Source organism: Crinia signifera, chromosome 12 (genome assembly GCF_055691185.1).
Source record: "Crinia signifera chromosome 12, ASM5569118v1, whole genome shotgun sequence".
Taxonomy (NCBI): Eukaryota; Metazoa; Chordata; class Amphibia; order Anura; family Myobatrachidae; genus Crinia; species Crinia signifera.
The window spans coordinates 19,974,894-19,995,502 of NC_139228.1; the positions used below are offsets into that span (position 1 = coordinate 19,974,894).

The 20,609-nt window shown below is 47.3% G+C and overlaps 2 protein-coding genes across 6 annotated transcripts in view; one reads left to right on the forward strand and one right to left on the reverse strand.

Annotated features, from left to right (window-relative positions):
• The window catches only part of RPAP1 (RNA polymerase II associated protein 1), a 59,137-nt gene extending 51,642 nt beyond the window's left edge, over positions 1-7,495 (reverse strand). Inside the window, exon 1 of one of the 2 annotated variants that reach the window (XM_083167516.1) lies at positions 6,935-7,495. The gene's annotated coding sequence lies outside the window, so the exon portion shown is untranslated. Of the gene's footprint in view, positions 1-6,708; positions 6,728-6,934 lie in introns of those variants that run through there. The other variant, XM_083167517.1, reaches the window with a different exon arrangement.
• On the forward strand, positions 7,259-19,214 carry SPC25 (SPC25 component of NDC80 kinetochore complex). Of its 4 annotated transcripts, none has more exons than XM_083167525.1 (7): positions 7,259-7,409; positions 10,287-10,463; positions 12,623-12,688; positions 15,113-15,259; positions 15,336-15,440; positions 16,131-16,229; positions 19,006-19,214. In XM_083167525.1, exons 2-7 carry the CDS (start codon positions 10,316-10,318, stop codon positions 19,134-19,136), a joined length of 696 nt encoding a protein of 231 aa, XP_083023651.1. In that variant the 5' UTR covers positions 7,259-7,409; positions 10,287-10,315; the 3' UTR covers positions 19,137-19,214. The 4 variants fall into 4 exon arrangements, with proteins under 4 accessions (XP_083023651.1, XP_083023652.1, XP_083023650.1 ...); XM_083167526.1 differs by having other exon boundaries at positions 7,266-7,409; positions 10,292-10,463; XM_083167524.1 differs by having other exon boundaries at positions 7,399-7,497; positions 10,292-10,463.
• The last annotated feature ends 1,395 nt before the right edge of the window (positions 19,215-20,609 follow it).

The window sequence follows — 20,609 nt, forward strand, 5'->3', positions numbered from 1 at the left end:
GTGAAAATGAAAAATTAAATTTTTTACACAAAAATGCAGTTCTGGCTCAAAATTTTTCATTTTCAGAAGGTATGAAGGAGAAAAAGCACCCCAAAATCTGTGTCCCAATTTCTCCCGAGTACGGCAATGCCTCACATGTGACCAAAAAATACCATTTGGGTGCATGGCAGGACTCAGAAGGGAAGGAGTGATTTTTGGATTTTGCAGCTCAGATTCTGGTGGAATGTTGGTGGGTGCTATGTCGCATTAGCAAGACCCCCCAAGCACCAATACAGTGGAACCCCCCCACAAGTGACCCCATTTTGCAAACTACACCCCTCAGGGAATTCATCTAGGGGTATAGTGTACATTTCAAACCCCCAGGGGTTTCACCAATTTTGATACAACTGGGCTGTGCAAATGAAAAATTAAATTTTTTACACAAAAATGCAGTTCTGGCTCAAAATATTTCATTTTCACAAGGAATGAAGGAGACAAAGCACTCCAAAATCTGTGCCCCAATTTCTCCCGAGTACGGCAATGCCTCACATGTGACCAAAAAATACCATTTGGGTGCATGGCAGGACTCAGAAGGGAAGGAGTGATTTTTGGATTTTGCAGCACAGATTCTGGTGGAATGTTGGTGGGTGCTATGTCGCATTAGCAAGACCCCCAAAGCACCAATACAGTGGAAGCCCCCCACAAGTGACCCCATTTTGCAAACTACACCCCTCAGGGAATTCATCTAGGGGTATAGTGTACATTTCAAACCCCCAGGGGTTTCACCAATTTTGATACAACTGGGCAGTGAAAATGAAAAATTACATTTTTTTACACAAAAATGCAGTTCTGGCTCAAAATTTTTCATTTTCAGAAGGTATGAAGGAGAAAAAGCACCCCAAAATCTGTGCCCCAATTTCTCCCGAGTACGGCAATGCCTCACATGTGACCAAATAATACCATTTGGGTGCATGGCAGGACTCAGAAGGGAAGGAGTGATTTTTGGATTTTGCAGCTCAGATTCTGGTGGAATGTTGGTGGGTGCTATGTCGCATTAGCAAGACCCCCCAAGCACCAATACAGTGGAACCCCCCCACAAGTGACCCCATTTTGCAAACTACACCCCTCAGGGAATTCATCTAGGGGTATAGTGTACATTTCAAACCCCCAGGGGTTTCACCAATTTTGATACAACTGGGCAGTGAAAATGAAAAATTACATTTTTTACACAAAAATGCAGTTCTGGCTCAAAATTTTTCATTTTCAGAAGGTATGAAGGAGAAAAAGCACCCCAAAATCTGTGCCCCAATTTCTCCCGAGTACGGCAATGCCTCATGTGTGACCAAAAAGTGGCAGGACTCAGAAGGGAAGGAGTGATATTTGGATTTTGCAGCACAGATTCTGGTGGAATGTTGGTGGGTGCAATGTCGCATTAGCAAGACCCCCAAAGCACCAATACAGTGGAACCCCCCCACAAGTGACCCCATTTTGCAAACTACACCCCTCAGGGAATTCATCTAGGGGTATAGTGTACATTTCAAACCCCCAGGGGTTTCACCAATTTTGATACAACTGGGCAGTGAAAATGAAAAATTAAATTTTTTTACACAAAAATGCAGTTCTGGCTCAAAATTTTTTCATTTTCAGAAGGTATGAAGGAGAAAAAGCACCCCAAAATCTGTGCCCCAATTTCTCCCGAGTATGGCAATGCCTCATATGTGACCAAAAAATACCAGTTGGGTGCATGGCAGGACTCAGAAGGGAAGGAGTGATTTTTGGATTTTGCAGCTCAGATTCTGGTGGAATGAATGGTGGGTGCTATGTGGCATTAGCAAGACCCCCGAAGCACGGGGAAATGATGAACCTAATAATCCATAGATGTGTGGTATATTTTAAAACACTCCTTTATACATAGGCCGGGTTTGTCGGGGCAAGTTTCTCAGTGGAAAATAGTTTCCTTTCTTATTCCCTTTTTATAGCAAACTTTGCACCTTTTTTGTGTCCTGCCCTTTCTTGCAGTGGAGGGGATTTCGTTAGGAAAATGCTGCCCTGGTACAATACGGGGGCCAGTACTAGAAGTACTGGGGCCCTCTGCCTGCTGGTTCCCAAATATTAGGCCCTTTATGACTTCCTCTTGAAAGTGCATAAATGTCCCCCTCTGGCTGGTAGAACGGAATAGCACGTAAGCGTTATACAGTGCCATCTGGATGATATACACGGCCAGCTTCTTGTACCAGATTTTTGTTTTCCGCAGGGCACTGTACGGCTTCAGTACCTGATCTGAAAGATCCACTCCGCCCATGTACCTATTGTAATCTAGGATACAATTAGGTTTTGAGGTGTGGGTACTGGTACCTCGTACAGGGATGGAGGTGGTACTGTCTCCATGAATTGTTGTCAGTATAAGGACATCCCTCTTGTCCTTATATTTGACCAACAACATATTTTCGGTGCATATTCCCCTGCTTTCACCCCTTCTCATTACTTGGGCAATGTGCGTTTTTGGGAGGCCTCTTTGGTTCTTACGCACAGTACCGCAAGCTGCTGTACCTCTTGAACCAAGGGCCTTAAACAGGGGGATGCTGGTGTAAAAGTTATCCACATAGAGGTGATAACCTTTATCCAGGAAGGGGTGCACTAAATCCCAGACAATTTTTCCACTAACACCTACGAGGGAGGGGGGGCATTCTGGCGGTTCAATTCTTGAATCCTTCCCTTCATATACCCTAAACCTGTGGGTGTACCCTGAGGTGCTTTCACACAGCTTATACATTTTTATGCCATACCTTGCCCTCTTACTGGGAAGGTACTGGCGGAATTTAAACCTTCCTTTAAAATGTATAAGGGACTCGTCAATACAAATAAATTTTTCAGGGATGTACATCTCTGCAAATTTGGCACTGAAATGATCAATGACCGGCCTGACTTTGAATAGCCGGTCAAAGGTGGGATAATCTCTGGGTGGGCACAGTGTATTATCGGTGTAATGTAAAAATTTAAGGATTATCTCAAAACGAGTCCGAGTCATGGCCATACGGTAAAATGGGGTGCTGTACAGAACATCTGTACTCCAATATTGCCTAATTTCTGGCTTTTTTACTATGCCCATATGTAACACCAGACCCCAAAACGTCATCATCTCTACTGCATCTACAGGGGTCCACCTAGCAAATGATGACGTGGGGTTTTGAGCAATAAACTGCTGGGCATATAAATTACTTTGGTCCACCATTAAATTTATAAAATCATCAGAGAAAAATAATTTGAAAAAGTCAATTTCTCTGAGACCTGCTGAATCAAATTGGATTCCTGGGATGGCCAAAAACTCAGGAACCTGGGGCTCAAAATTGTCTGGTGGTGGGGTCCATACGGGATCAATCATTTGGGGGGGGGGGTCTCAGCTGCTCTACGGGGGCGTCTTTGAGGGGGTCCCTCATCAGCAGAGGAGGAAGAGGAGCTTAAGGCGAATCCTTCAAATTCCCCGCTTGCATCACTGGCTGTGTCAGAGTCAGAGTCAGAGGCAAGCATGGCATATGCCTCCTCCGCTGAATACATTCTTCTGGATGACTGGGATGACATTTGGGATGACATTTGGGATGCCATTTTTATTTTTGTGTTTCTGTAAGTGTAATGTTTCAACACGTGTATAGTGTAGGGGGGGTACAAACTTTATTTCAACACGGGGGGTATGTAGTGTGTAGTGTGTATGTAGTGCAGAAAAAAAAAATACTTTATACAGGAATTTGATCCCAATAAAAAAAAAAAAAAAATTGAAGGGGTTAAAAAAAAAAAAAAAAAAGTACCTGCGCCAAAAATTGAGCACAGATGTTGGTCAGTAACGTCCGTCACTGAACAGCGCTCAAAGGCAACAGGACACCCACAAAAACCATGTGGGTGTAAAAACAAAAAAAAAAAACAATTTAAAAAAAACTGCAGAAAAAAAATGATATCAACCTGTGCCAAAAATGCTGTTCAGTGATTGTACGTCACTGATCAGCGGCCACAGGACACCCACAAAAGCAACGTGGGTGTAAAAACAATTTAAAAAAAATTTCCACAGCACTCTCCAAAAAAAAAAAACAATTTAAAAAAACTGCAGAAAAAAAAATGATATCAACCCTGTGCCAAAAATGCTGTTCAGTGATTGTACGTCACTGATCAGCGCTCAGCGGCCACAGGACACCCACACAAGCAACGTGGGTGTAAAAACAAAACCCCACTGCACTCTCCAAAAAAAAAAAAACTGCAGATCAGTGATGCAGTGATGCACCACTGATTAGCAGTAAGGGGCAGCAGACACACAACCTGACAGGTTTTATATATATAAAAAAAAAACCCTGGACCCCCAAAAAGTTGCTGATTAATTAATTAAAACTGACCAGCACAAAAGGGGGGGCAGCAGGGGGGGCAGCAGTCAGTTGCACACGCAGCACAACCTTTGGTGCAACTGACAGGTATATATATATATATATAAAAAAAAAAAAACCTGGACCCCCAAAAAGTTGCTGATCAGTTAATTAATCAGCACAATCAGCACAAAAGGGGGGGGGGGGCAGCAGGGGGGGGCAGCAGTAAGTTGCACAGGCAGCACAACCTTTGCTGCAACTGACAGGTATATATATAAAAAAAAAACCTCTGCACCCCCAAAAAGTTGCTGATCACCTCAGATATAGTGATCAGCACAAAAGGGGGTGCAGCAGACACAAAATATAGCACTCTCTATCACTCTCTATCACTCTCTGTCCCTATCTCTCACGATCTGTGACTCTATGACACTGCTGCAGCAGCACACACAGAAGTCACAAGATCCAGGAAGTATCCAGCTGCTGGCAGCACGCTACCAGCGGTGATCAGCGGTGATCAGGTAAGTTTCAGGCAAGGATCAGGTATGTATCACGACAGATTGGCACGGTGACCGCTCTGCACGCAATTCCAGACCGGAATGGCGTCTGCAGTGCAGTCACCGTTAGTTTAAATCACGCGCCTTGGCTGTGATTGGTCCGTGGGTCCCACGGACCAATCACAGCCTTGGGGGCAGGTGGGGTGAGGTGTCGTCGTCACCGATGACCCCCTCATGCCCCCTGACGCCCGGCGGTGATTGACACCTGTGTTACCGAGCGTCTGATTCGCCGGTAACACAGGAAAACGCTGTGAATGGCTGTTCACACTGAACAGCCAATCACAGCGATCGCCGACGGGGGGGCGGCATCGCAGCCCCCCCTGGGCATGCAGGGACATGTCTGCTGTCAGGGACAGCAGACATCGTCCCTCTGTCCCCGCGTCTATAGACGTGGGGACAGTTTAAAGTCATGACGTATATATACGTCATGTGTCGGGAAGTACATCCCGGCCATGACGTATATATACGTCAAATGTCGGGAAGGGGTTAAAGTACAAAACGCATCTCATGCGATAATCGCACCAAGAACCTGCGGGGATGCGATGCATGTCCCCGCAGGTACAATATTGTAAAGCACAAAAAGTACCTGCAAGCAGTACTTTTTGTGCTTCATTGCATCGCATCGGTACATGTGCACATGCGATGCGATGTCCATTAGAAGGTATTGTCTTTAAAAAAATAAAATAAAATTGGCTAAAATTGCATCACATCCCATTACAAGTGCCAAAATCGAACGGCACATTTTAAAGCACAAAACGCACAGCCCATATCTCAATGTGTATGGGCACCTTTAGGCTATTTGAAAGGGACAGGTACTGTAGGGTTAGGCTATGGGAGGGGTGGATTAGGGATGGGTTACAGGAGAGGTGGGTTTGGGTTGGGCTACAGGAGGGGTGGATTAGTCTACTGGATGGGTGGGTTAGGGTTGGGCTAAGGGAGGGATGGGTTAGGGTTGGGCTAAGGGAGGGGTGGGTTAGGGTTGGGCTAAGGGAGGGGTGGGTTAGGGTTGGGCTAAGGGAGGGGTGGGTTAGGGTTGGGCTAAGGGAGGGGTGGGTTAGGGTTGGGCTAAGGGAGGGGTGGGTTAGGGTTGGGCTAAGGGAGGGGTGGGTTAAGGTTGGGCTAAGGGAGGGGTGGGTTAGGGTTGGGCTAAGGGAGGGGTGGGTTAGGGTTGGGCTAAGGGAGGGATGGGTTAGGGTTGCGCTAAGGGAGGGGTGGGTTAGGGTTGGGCTAAGGGAGGGGTGGGTTAGGGTTGGGCTAAGGGAGGGGTGGGTTAGGGTTGGGCTAAGGGAGGGGTTAGGGTTGGGCTAAGGGAGGGAGGGGTTGGGGATAGAACAGTGGTTCCCAACCCTGGTCCTCAAGTACCCCCAACAGTGCACGTTTTCCAGGTCACCCAGCAGGTGCACTTATTATTCAGACACATTTTAAAAGATCACAGGTGTAGATAATTATTTCACGGTTCTTGTGTAGTTTCACGGCGCCGTGCTACTTCCGGGTTGTACGCTCGCCAAACTATCTAAAATAAAGTAACTTAACTCCATGCCAACGTGGATAGTTCATACCCCCACTATCCACGTTGGCATGGAGTTGCTTTTAGATAGCGTGGCGAGCCCCCCCAAGGGGACTCAGACGTGAAACTACACAAGTACCTATTTCACCTGTGATTCTGTGTGGAGACCTGGAAAACATGCACTGTTGGGGTACTTGAGGACCAGGGTTGGGAACCAATGGGTTAGAACACTAACTGGAAATCTCTTCCTATACCCTGAAGCTGGGTGCAACCTATTCTTCCACTCATGTACAGATGTGAACTATTATTCAGGGTTGCCTACCTGACCCTCTCCTTCAGGGAGAAAATGCTCTTTTCCTGGTAATGTATGCTTGCCATCACCTGTGGTGAAACACCTTACTTCTCAATTACCTAGCTCACCACAGGTGATGGCAATCATACATTACAAGGGAAGGCAAGGAAAAGAGCATTTTCTCCCTGAAGGAAAGGGTCAGGTAGGCAACTCTGATATTATTACGCGTCTCTGTTCCACATTGTAAGGCACTCACCAACAATGAATACACCAGACGTTCAGTCAGCCAGGCAGTCTAGGACAGCACATTGGGCACACTTCCGCCCTACCTCGGGAACGTAATTTCCTCTCTTTGGTACGCAAACGTCGCTGTCAGAGTAGCGTGGATAGGGACCTGGATGGCGCATGCGTGCTGCCAGTCTTTTTGAGTCAACTATATTTTGGTTACTCGGTCCTGAAGGTCCGTTATCTATACACAAGCACATGTGCAATCTTATTTACACACCGTTATTCCGCATTAAATTTAATCAAATAGCTTTGAATAGCGTGATGCGCACCATGCCAGTAACAAAGATGGCAGATGCGTTTCTGCATCCTGAATTCGGCAATCCGCATGATCTTGGATTGCAGATAGGTGTTTGATCTACTCTACTGGTCTGAAAGTTGAGTGCGCGGCAACGTTTAAAATTGGGAGATCAGGCAGGGGCGGCTGACTGCACAGGAAATTAGACGTGAGTAACGGGAGAAGGACCTGGGTAGAATGTTTTCCCATGAGATCACATTAAGAGGTGGGAGAGTCCGTGCTGCGTCAGTAACTGGGTGAGCGTTTCTCTGTCCTGTGTCAGTAACTGACTGGAGGGGTGTCTGCCTGTGTTAAGGTGGGGGGTCTCTCTGTCCTGCGTCAGTAACTGACTGGAGGGGGTCTCTCTGTCCTGCGTCAGTAGCTGACTGGAGGGGGTCTCTCTGTCCTGCGCCAGTTGCTGGCTGGAGGAGGGGTCTCTCTGTCCTGCGCCAGTCGCTGGCTGGAGGAGGGGTCTCTCTGTTCTGCGCCAGTTGCTGGCTGGAGGAGGGGTCTCTCTGTCCCGCGCTAGTCGCTGGCTGGAGGAGGGGTCTTTCTGTCCCGCGCCAGTCGCTGGCTGGAGGAGGGGTCTCTCTGTCCCGCGCCAGTCGCTGGCTGGAGGAGGGGTCTCTCTGTCCCGTGCCAGTCGCTGGCTGGAGGAGGGGTCTCTCTGTCCCGCGCCAGTCGCTGGCTGGAGGAGGGGTCTCTCTGTCCCGTGCCAGTCGCTGGCTGTAGGAGGGGTCTCTCTGTCCCGCGCCAGTCGCTGGCTGGAGGAGGGGTCTCTCTGTCCCGCGCCAGTCGCTGGCTGGAGGAGGGGTCTCTCTGTCCCGCGCCAGTCGCTGGCTGGAGGAGGGGTCTCTCTGTCCCGCGCCAGTCGCTGGCTGGAGGAGGGGTCTCTCTGTCCCGCGCCAGTCGCTGGCTGGAGGAGGGGTCTCTCTGTCCCGCGCCAGTCGCTGGCTGGAGGAGGGGTCTCTCTGTCCCGCGCCAGTCGCTGGCTGGAGGAGGGGTCTCTCTGTCCCGCGCCAGTCGCTGGCTGGAGGGATTTATATGTTTCTGCTGCATTTGACACTGTGGACCACCCTCTCCTCTGAATCCTTCACTCCCTTGGTCTGCGTGATACTGCTCTCTTCTGGCTGTCCTCCTACCTCTCTGATCGTTCCTTCTCTGTATCCTCTCATAACACTACCCCCCCCCCCCCCCCCCACCACACACACACACACACACACACACACACACACACACACACACTTCCACTAACCATTGGTGTCCCACAAGGTTCTGTTCTTGGTCCTCTCCTTTTCTCTCTCCTCATTAGGTGACAAATCTACCTTTAATCCCCTGACGTTTCCCCCACTCTTCTCACTCGTATCTCCAACTGTCTCTCTGCTATCTCTTCCTGGATGTCCCAGCGCTTTATCAAGCATGTCCAAGACTGAGATCATCTTCCCACCCTCCCTCACATCCCACAATCTCATTATCTATTGATGGCACGACTATCACCTCTAGCCCCCAAGTACGCTGTCTTGGAGTAATCCTTGACTCCTCTCTCTCCTTCATACCACATATTCAGCACCTCTCACAAACCTGCCATTTTCATCTCAAAAATATTTCAAGAATTAGACCTTTTCTCACTCAGGATGCCACTAAGACCATTATCCACTCACTGATCATATCCAGACTGGACTACTGCAATCTCCTCCTAACTGGTATCCCTGACAAATGCCTGTCTCCACTACAATCTATCCTCAATGCTGCAGCCCGGCTCATATTCCTCCCCAATCGCACTACCTCCACCTCCCCTCTTCTGCAAGCCCTTCACTGGTTTCCCTTCCCTTTCAGAATTCAATTCAAACTTCTCACTCGCTTACAAAGCCATCACCCACTCCTCTCCCATTTACATCTCTGACCTTATATCCCTTTACACTCCCACTTGTTCCCTTCGCTCAGCATACACCCGTTGGCTCTCCTGCTGACTTATTACCTCCTCCCACTCCTACCTCCAAGATTTTCCACGTGCTGCTCCCTTACTCTGGAATTCTCTACCTCTTCCCCTCAGACTCTCCACTTCTATACAGAACTTCAAACGAGCTCTTTAGAACCACTTCTTCACCAAACCCAGCAAACTGTCCTTCTAACCTTCTGTTCCTTGCCCTATCTAACCCTCCTGTGTCACCCCTGTCTGTCTGCCCCCCTCTTTAGAATGTAAGCTCTCACGAGCAGGGACCTCTTACCTCATGTGCTTATCCTTTCTTACTTCAGCAGTCTTTGACTGCACCAAAGCAAGTTTGCTGCCACCTTGATACTTATGTGGTAGCGATCGGCTGATATTCCTATAATCATTTATCCTGCATTTGTCCCGTATTGTCTTCAGCTGTAAGTTACTGTTTTCCAGTTTGATTATGTGTACTCTGTAACTGGGCGCTGCGGAACCCTTGTGGTGCCATATAATTAAAGGATATTAATAATGTTCTGCATCAGTCCCTGGGTGGGGGTCCCTCTGTCCTGCATCAATACCTTGGTGGGTGTCTCTCTGTCCTGCATCAGTAACTTGTGAAGGGTTCTATGTCCTGCGTCAGTAATTGGGCAGGGGTTTCTCTGTTGTAACTGTGTGTGAGGGGGTTCTATGTCCTGCATCAGTAACTGGATGGAGATCTGTCTTGCATCAGTAACTGGGGGGCTATTAGACTGCACACTTACATCCTCCCTATACCATACTGACAGTGCAACTGACCTACCCACAATGCATAGGTCATCTGATGCATTTACAGGCCCTTTCCCAGCTACCAGCTTGCCTACATAATCCTGCTTCAGCTTCCAGGTCGCCAGCAGCTGTACTTCGTTAATACTGTCCTGCCGTATCGAAGCAGCTGCGATAAACAGGCCACCTGCAAACAAGACTCAGCAGCCGGGAACATATTAAGCCCTGCACACTGAATTTTGGCCATCCATGCTCTAGAGAACCGATATTGATGCATCTGAATACTTTGCGTTTCTATTGTAATAATAGCTATAGTGGATAAGAAAGTGTGACAATAAGCTTCTGTTTCAGAGCAGATAACCCCAGTCAGTGGAGCCAGCATGTCCACTGTAAAGTTGGATGACGAGCAGGGCCTATACACCTGCATGCAGGATTTCCGAACGCGCTTCTTCAGTCAGGGCATCGAGGAGACCAGCTCTTTACAGGAAATTAAGGATTTATACAAGGAGTCTATGAAAGTTCGTGTGGGTAAGGATACACAGCTGTGTGTGCTCGCTCTCTGTAATATGTTTGTAGAATTAGACTGCTTTATTTTTACACTGCAATATAGATCTCACTTTGAAGTAAAACCCCACCCAAATCTAACTCTCTGCACAAGTTACATCTGATTCCCCCCCACCCCCTGCAGTGCACGAACATTTGTCCATTTAAAAAGGAATTTGGCCTTTTCGAGTGAACCAGAATAAGGGCCATGGCCTCTGTGGGATTTTACCAGTACAAACCATTGCTTGTTCTTCTCGTCCTTCTTTCCCGTAATAAACGCGTGTGTGTGCAAATCATGGGCCAAATGGGAAAACTCTCCCAATATCTTTCACTTTCTGATTCTCACACCCTATTATAACATTTGGCCTCATGTCTCCAGAAGAATATAAATACATTATAGATGGTACAAAGAAGGGCGACTAAAATGGTGCATGGCCTATAGCAGTGACGGCTAACCTTGACACTCCAGCTGTTGTTGAACTACACATCCCAGCATGCTCTGCATCAGTTTTAGCATGGCCAAATAGTAAAACTGTAGCAGGGCATGCTGGGATGTGTAGTTCAACAACAGCTGGAGTGTCAAGGTTAGCCATCACTGGTCTATACCACAAAACTTATCCAGAAAGATGTCAATATGTATAGTTTGGGGAAGGGAAGGGGGGACATTATAGAAACTTTCTAATATACCAAGAGTTTTACTGAGGTCCAGGAGGGAAACATTCTTCAAATGAAGAGAAGCATGAGAACACAAGGACGTGCACAGACTCTAGAGGGAGGGAGGGAGGTTCAGGGAAAATCTGAGAAAACATTACCTCACAGAAACTAGTGTTCATTCTAGCACCCGCCATATTTGAAAATCCATGCAGTTCCTCTTCCCTGCCAGGGGTGTCACTGTCTGCTGTAGTGCTTCTAGCAGTGTGGTCTGTCTGTATATCAGCACTGATATGCAAACCAGACATGTGCTAGATACCCCACAGCAGACAGCGACACCAGAGGCAGGGAAGAGGAACTGCATGGGTTTTCAAATATGGCGGGTGCTAGAATGAACACTAGAAATGGTAGTGGATAAGTTGAATAGCCTCGCATCAGAGGTTGTAGAGCCTAAGACAGTATGACAATGTAAACATGCATGGGATAGACCTAAGGACATCCATGCAAAGAAATAATGATCAAATAGGGTTTAAGGGTAACAATAGGGGCAGAATATATAGTCCAAATGGTTTTATCTGTTGCTATATTCTTTGTATCCGCTGCTTCTTAATGGAATTGCCACCTCAAACCCCTCTCCCCACCCTGCAGTTAAGTGCATGCCTGTGCTCGCTACCCCTGAAGGCAGCCATCTTCTAGTATCAAAGGCCGTGTTTGTCTTCCAGTTCACTTCTTGATCTTTATGGTTGTACAGTGTTGCGGGTCATTAAAAACAAAGTCTCAAATGTCCCCTACCTGACTTCATGGTGTGGATTCATTTTTTATTTTTTTTCCATGGCTAAAGTCCTCGTCGAAACAGGCACGAGTGGTGTGGATGCCTGTTATATCTGCTCGCACCCTCCTGAGGTGGCAAACAGAAATGCGCCCCAATGTTGAGCTTTTGGGCATCCAAACACAGATCACCCGGTAGTTGCCTCAAGGTTACCTTCTTTTGGCATCTAAATCCAGTCCATGTGGGTGCGATAAGTAACGTGTGCCCAGTGGTGCAAATGGTTGTGGATCGCCCAATTACTGGGGATGGCAGAAAACCATTGCACAGCTGCTTCCTTCTGTGCAGTTCTTCACAAAGCTGAATCAGTCCCTTAGTGCATGAGTCTTCAACCTATGGCCCTCCAGATATTGTGAAACTACATGTTCCAGCATGCATTGCCACACTTTTTCCTATAAGAGCATGCCAAAACTTTCAGGGCATGCTGGGAAATGTAGTTCCACAACATCTGGAGGGCCACAGGTTGAAGACCTGTGCCTTAGTGCATAGGCAGCACACTGTACTAATGGGTGCACAGGATCGTAGATGTTGTAGTGTGCAAGGAGATATGAACTAAATTACCAGGGTGAAACATACTGTGCATTTGCCTAGCAGCTCTGATGTCTCTGCAAACTTTTTATCTACTGTGTAAAAGTAATTTTATGGTATTAAAATCTATAATTTGCAGATGCTTGGAAGAGAAAATACAGAGATGGGGAACTAATGTTGGAGGGAGTTGCAGAATCCAGCAATGGTAAGTGAGTCATTCTTGGTGTAGTGATGCCTCTGGTCTACCTCTAGGTGAGGAACCGAAGGCTGAACTAGGTGGTAGTAGATTTATGTCAGTAACCAATATAGGTAAGCAGATAATCAGGTTAGCAGAACAACTGAGGACACTCACCGATAAATGTGAGGAGTACAGTGGCCGTTCTGGCTTATCTCCACAATGCACATTATTGTCAGCAGTTTGTGAGTGTAACAGCACCAGGTACAGGGAGAATCACACAGTACACTGAGACTGTCCTATTCCCCACAGCACCAGGTACAGGGAGAATCACACAGTAAACCAAGACTCTGCCCTATTCCCCACAAGGCACATTATTATCAGCACTGTGTGAGTGTAACAGCAGCATGGGTACAGGGACAATCACACAGTACACCAATACTCTGCCCTATTCCCCACAAGGCACATTATTATCAGCACTTTGTGAGTGTAACAGCAGCACGGATATAAGGAGAATCACACATCACACATTACACTGAGACTTTGCCCTATTCCCCACAGCACCAGGTACAGGGAGAATCACACAGTACACTGAGACTGTCCTATTCCCCACAGCACCAGGTACAGGGAGAATCACACAGTACACTGACTGTCCTATTCCCCGCAGCACCAGGTACAGGGAGAATCACACCGTACACTGAGACTGTCCTACTCCCCCACAAGGCACATTATTATCAGCAATGTGTGAGTGTAACAGCAGCACAGGTATAAGGAGAATCACACAGTATACTGAGACTGTCCTATTCCCCCACAGCACCAGGTACAGGGAGAATCACACAGTTCACTGAGACTGTCCTATTCCCCGCAGCACCAGGTACAGGGAGAATCACACCGTACACTGAGACTGTCCTATTCCCCCACAAGGCACATTATTATCAGCAATGTGTGAGTGTAACAGCAGCACAGGTATAAGGAGAATCACACAGTATACTGAGACTGTCCTATTCCCCACAGCACCAGGTACACAGTACACTGAGACTGTCCTATTCCCCGCAGCACCAGGTACAGGGAGAATCACACCGTACACTGAGACTGTCCTATTCCCCCACAAGGCACATTATTATCAGCAATGTGTGAGTGTAACAGCAGCACAGGTATAAGGAGAATCACACAGTATACTGAGACTGTCCTATTCCCCACAGCACCAGGTACACAGTACACTGAGACTGTCCTATTCCCCGCAGCACCAGGTACAGGGAGAATCACACCGTACACTGAGACTGTCCTATTCCCCACAAGGCACATTATTATCAGCAATGTGTGAGTGTAACAGCAGCACAGGTATAAGGAGAATCACACAGTATACTGAGACTGTCCTATTCCCCACAGCACCAGGTACAGGGAGAATCACACAGTTCACTGAGACTCTGCACTATTTCCCACAAGGCACATTATTATCAGCAATGTGTGAGTGTAACAGCAGCACAGGTATAAGGAGAATCACACAGTATACTGAGACTGTCCTATTCCCCACAGCACCAGGTACACAGTACACTGAGACTGTCCTATTCCCCGCAGCACCAGGTACAGGGAGAATCACACCGTACACTGAGACTGTCCTATTCCCCACAAGGCACATTATTATCAGCAATGTGTGAGTGTAACAGCAGCACGGGTATAAGGAGAATCACACAGTATACTGAGACTGTCCTATTCCCCACAGCACCAGGTACAGGGAGAATCACACAGTTCACTGAGACTCTGCACTATTTCCCACAAGGCACATTATTAGCAGTGTGACTGTAAAGGCAGCAGCTTAACTTAAGGTGGACCCCACCACCTTCCTTTTGGTCTTTGGGTCCTCCCTCTCAAGGGGTCTATGCTTAAAATGATCAACACTGAAGGAGTCTATTGTTGGGAACTCACTAGGATTAAATGTCAGTGGACTGCCCATACACACAGGCAGATGCGCCGATATATCGACCGGCCATCGGTTGTGCCAAATGACTTCATTCACAGACATATCGCTAGTAAACACCCACCGATCCGCTCACGATGTATTGGTTGGTCAACAGATCGGTGTATTAACCAGCTTTATAGAGACATATCTCTCATTAGGTGGACCAGCAATGCCCCCTGGGACAGCTGAGGTAAGATGCTGTCTCTGTCATGGGTCCCCAGTCCCAGATCATTCAGTGGGTGATGGAGAGCTTCAGCTGAACGCCGTGACACGTGTATATAGTGTGATTAATTAATAAACTTTGCAGGAGAAAATCAGACCCAAAACTAAGAGCTGAACAAGCATTGAGGGGGGAAATAGTCTGAGCCCATCACATTTTGTAGTGTAGATGTGATCTGTCTCTGCAGTAGCGCCCTGTATACTGAACAACAAGGAACATTAGTATCCGCGATATGGATGAAAGAGAATTGTACTAACGCCACTTGTCCATCTAGAAATAGCCGCCGTGAACAAGTGCATTGAGGAGAAGAAGGAAGATATTCTAAAGGAGATTAATAACATCAAGGAGAATGAGAAGCTGCATACAGAGCTATTGGAGAACATCCAGGAATTACGTGAAAAACTGAACCATAAGAGGGAACGTAAGAGCTGTGTCTTCTCCTACACCCCATACTGTGTATAACTTCATATGGATAATGGGATTTACATCTCTTTTAGTTGCCTTAGCGAATAAGAAAGCCAACAAGGACAAACTGAAGGAACTGCACAAATCTGCAGCTTTATTTAAGGAGCGCCTGGGACTTGATATCCGGAAACTGTCAGGTAAATATCCATGTAGAAAAGCGTGTGACACTGACCACCGCCCCCGCACACAGTGGGTGCGGCCATTGTTGACATCTGTATAAATTCACTAGGAACTATTGAGGGCACCGAGGCCATTTTGTGTCCGTCACTAATTCTCATGAGAGTTGCCTTTGTCATCTCCTCAGACGTTCAGTGTACAGGCACAAGTTATATACCTTTAAAAAAAAAAAAAGGGCAGAACATGGGATAGCTGCTATATAAGGAAGTGTGTGTGTGTATATGTGTCTATATCTGTGTGTGTGTGTGTGTGTGTGTGTGTGTGTGTGTATATAGTTGAGGTCCATACACACTGGACGATTATACCCAGCGTGTATGGACAGTGATGACCGCTGTCATCTCTGGGGGGAAAGCCGCTCAGTGCATACACACTGAGCGGCTTTCCCCCTGCCCGGCGCCGCCAGCAGGGGGCGGACAGCTTTTGCATAGCGCAGAGCTATGCAAAGGCGCCGGCGATGATGCGGGAGCGCTGCCGCGCGCTCCCGCATCAACCGCCGGGCTGTACACACTAGGCAGCTTTGAGCTGAAAGCCGCTCGAACTTGCTGTTTTGAGCGGCTTTCAGCTTAAATTCGCTCCTTTCTTTGTTCACGTCACGTTTCAGACTGTCCATGTATGTAGTAGATGCACTTATTGGGACTTTCACTTCTTAGGTGATCGATTGCAGTTCGTCTTCAGGTGCATTAACCCAAAGGACGTGGATGAACCGTACTCCTGCATCATTTACTTTAATGAAGAGGGAGAGTATCAACGTAAGTTACGTATAGTTCTAATGAAGGAACTGCAGTCAGCGTGATCATTTCACCCACAGCTCTATATCCCTCCCATTACTAGAGCTAAGCATATAGCTATAGCTCACAGACAATGTCTAGTCAGACAGCCAATAGGTCAACACCAAAAGTGAGACCTGCCTTAAGGTGCCCATACACATTACAATTCTATATATGTAATATACTTTTTGTACTAGATCTCATCTCATAGCAAAACGAGATGCGATATTGTATAAAGTAATTGTAACGTGTATGGGCACCTTTGGTGAGACATTGACAAAAGTTATACCCCTTTTACACCAAAAACCCTGGTCTTTGAACACAGGAGTTTCCAGGGTTAGACCCAGCTTCATACCCCATTTACACAGCACTGTGACCCAGGTCTGCGCCGTTTACACTGAACCTGGGTCAGCACTGCTTTTCCCTATGGATCAACTGCATCCAACCTTCCCTCAATGGTTTAAAATAAAAAAGATATGACCAGTTAGCATTGAAAAATGTTGGTTTGTTTATTTTGTAAAATGTTTTTTCAAAAAGTTATATTCAGTGCTCAAGCACACATACAGATGGGTCTTCTCCCATCTTGGCAGGGGATGGCGCTGGCGTCGCCAGCCGCCATCCCCCGCCAGCGCCATGGCGATGGTGAGAAGGGGACGCGCGCGCACGAGAGGCGCGTGCGTCCCCTTCCAACGGCGCTTCCATCCGTTCCCCCGGGTCCCCGCCGCCTGTCCGCACCCCCCCCTAACCCCCCCTAACCCTGTCCGTCTCCCTGAGGCGGAGACGGACAGGGTTTCCGTCGCGCTAGCGACGGAGACTGAGACGCGCGTGCGCGTGAGACGCACGCGCGTCTCAGTCTCCTCGCTGGCGTGGCTGCTGGCGGGTCGCCAGCGCGTACGTTCTGGCGACCCGCCAGCAAGGATGGCAATAGTAACATACTGTAGCAGTTAAAAAAAAAAGTACGACATCTCCCATGTGCTCCTCCCCCCCCCCCCTACCTGTATGCTTCCTGGCTGCTGTCTTCACTTCTGCTATCCTTTCAGCACTACCCGGATGTCCCAACCTGGGTTGGGACCATTTACACCGCCCACGACCCAGGTCCAACCAGTGTTCAACCGTGGTCAGGACCTGGGTAGGAAACCAGTGTTACTGGATCTGGGTTGGCCCCTTTTACACCAAAGCTGACCTGGGTCCGACCTAGGTTTTTGCCTCGGTGTAAAAGGGGTATAAGACATGCATTAGTGAGGTATGTACCTCATTACCTACGCATAATAGAGGCCCTCAGGTATGTCCATGCAGTCGGTGCGATATTGGAATATCAAGAAACCTGACTCCTGTCTTTTTTAAAGAGCCATTAACTTAAGCAGATTATTGGGCGTTGCAGCTCACAACCCTGTCCTGAGGCCAAGTTCCTGTAGATCCCAGCATGCACTACCACAGTTTTTCTATTGTGGAATGCTAGAACTGTGGCAAAGCATGCTGGGATGTGCAGTTTCCCAACATCTGTAGGACCATTGATTGGCCAGGTGTGCTGTAGATCATTCCCACAGGTTACCATGAGGACATGTCCTATTATACCTGGTTCAGCTTTGTTAGCAAAGCAAAAAAGCACACACAACTGGGCAAAACCTTATGCACTGCAGGTGGGGCAGATGTAACATGTGCAGAGTGTTAGATTTGGGTGAGTAATTTTGTTTTTGTGCAGGCTAAATACTGACTGCTTTATTTTACACTGCAATTTTTAGATTTTTTTTATTTTTTTGTATCCTCCATACTTCAGTAACTTTCACACACAAAGAAAAAAAAATATTGGTCACTAGTCTGTTATAAAAGTTGATGCACTTGAATTGATCTGTTTTCTGGGTGTCAAGTAATGCCCCTTTCAGACCGCACTTTAAAAACGGTATATTGCCGTTTTTTTACCGTTTTAAAACGGTAATGTGTGCGGTCTGAAAGGTGCAGGACCACTTAACCGGTTAGAAAAAAACGTTTTTTCTAACCGGTTAAAATGCAGGGTCCTACCCGTTTCAGAACCGGTATTTTAGGCTCAAAATCGGTTCTGAAACGGTATTTAGGACCCAGCCAATGAGCTGGGTTCCCCCCCCCCCCCCCCCCCCCCCTTTCAGAAAATGGCTGCCCCCATACGAAAGACAGTTTTTTTAAACAGGGTTTCCTATGGGGCAGCCATTTTCTGGAAGACACTTTTTTCATAAGTGCTTTCCGAGCATACTGAGCTGCAGTGCCGGGATCCACAATGGAGGTACCGGCACGGGGTAAGTCGACACGGGGGGGTGTCGACATGCGCGGGGGGCGTCGACACGCGCGAGGAGGAGGGAGGAGCTGCACGGAGGGGAGGGCTGAAGGCTGCACTGGCTTTGACCCTGTATTTGGAAAGTTTCCAAAAACGGGTCTGCCAGTGTCAAAAAATCGGCACTTAAACGGTAATATACCGTTTAAGTGCTGCGGTGTGAAAGGGGTTTTATCTGGCAGACCCGTTTTTGAAAACGTTTCCAAATACAGGGTCAAAGCCAGAGATGCGGTCTGAAAGCAGCATAAGTGAAGTCCCTACTATAACTGTTCTGCTGTAGGCAATGCCAAACACAAGCATACATTCGCATGTAAAATTTGCAGGAAAAACTATCCAGATGTTACTGTGACCATTTTCGTTCACCCTGAATAAAGTGTTTTTTATTTTTTTTATTTTTTTTTTATAATGAGACTGAATGTAATCCCCATTGACCAGCATGAACTTTGATTGCAGTAACAGGGTGTGATCCGCCATTGGAGTGCATTAAGGAGTACGAGATGAAAGTGCGGGAGACTAGGAACTTCTCAGCTCTTCTTGCCAATCTGCGCAAGTCCTTTGTTGCGTTATGTAATCAGGTGAAATGACTTGGAGTGTTCGCAGTTTGTGTCCCGTTTTGTTCTCGTTGTATATAGTTATACTAATAAAGCATTTATATCTGAGAATGGATTTGGTTTATGTTGAAAGAGCAAATAATGATGTATAACCCTGAACAGTAGAAATGTGGAGCAAATAATCTGACATCTGTTTGCATTAAATCAGTGTTTCTAATACTCTGTCCAGAAAACATGCGAGCAGTCCAAGTTTTAAGGATATCCATGCTTGAGCACAGATGGTTAAATCAATAACAGGCACTAATTAAGTGAGTTGCACTTAAGTAAAGTTATCCTTAAAACCGGCACTTTTTGTGGGGCTTGACATTGAAATGCTGAATTGAGTGGCAATACTGCACAGAGTAATAGTGGGCCTGATTCCACCTGCAAATCCGTACGCAACTCCCGAAATATCAAATGATTATTTCAGTCTGTGCTAATGTCAGGGTATGCGGTCACTAGGTTGGCCACTGAAGGTTGATATGCATCAAGTTCGACAGGGTCATTAGTTGACGGTCAAAACGTCAACATGAGGTTTTTCGCTTTGCCGGGAGTCAAGTACAGGGGAATTCTCGCTGGAGGTCGGTAGTTCTCGCGAGATTCCTCTTGATCAACAGCAGCCGGAGACTGTCAGTCCTATTCAGCAGCAGCCGCCGGAGCGTGGGACGGCTGCAGCAGGACAATTTGTAAGAATTTTTTTTTTACATATGGCCCCCGAAGGATTTTTTTTTTTTTTTTCCCCCATACAAACAGCCCTTGGCACAAAAAAGGTTCCCCACCCCTGCACTAGAGTGTGGTGGGAGAATAAAAGTGTGCCGAGCCATGCGAGGGGACGCGGTGCACTCTTTTTCTGTCCATGTCGACATTCTTAAGAAAGTGAAAAACCCCATGTCGACCTTTTGACTGTCGACCTAATGCATGTCTCGACCTTCAGACATGTCGACCTTTCTCTTGTCTATCTAGTGACCGTGTACCCAATGTAAGTAGTTCTGAGCCTTCCACAACTCTGAGACTGACTGATCGAGGCCGGTGATGACATCACATACCCTCCCCTAAAAGGCTTGGCCATGCCTGTGGTTTTTTGGGATACCCACAGAAAACTGATAGTTACCACCCCAAAATGCCTGTGTCCTGTCAATCAACCTCTGGCTGCTTTGCGTTAACAGTCCATACACATATTCTGTTGCTACTTCTCCTCGCGCATGAGCATTGCATACGGTACACACGCGGGCACAATATCTGCTCCTGCACATGGATGTCTTCACGCTAGTTGGGTGACTTGCTGGGAGTGCTAGGGACACACATTGGAGACAGCCCTTACAGATCGGTCACTCCTGGAGAATCACTGCAGTTTCTTACAGTAACATCACCATTCTATCCTGTCCATCCACACTCTGGTAACCTGAATAAACAACTATAATAACTTATGTCCTAGTGTGAGGTCTCCGCCTTATTATGCCTCTTACC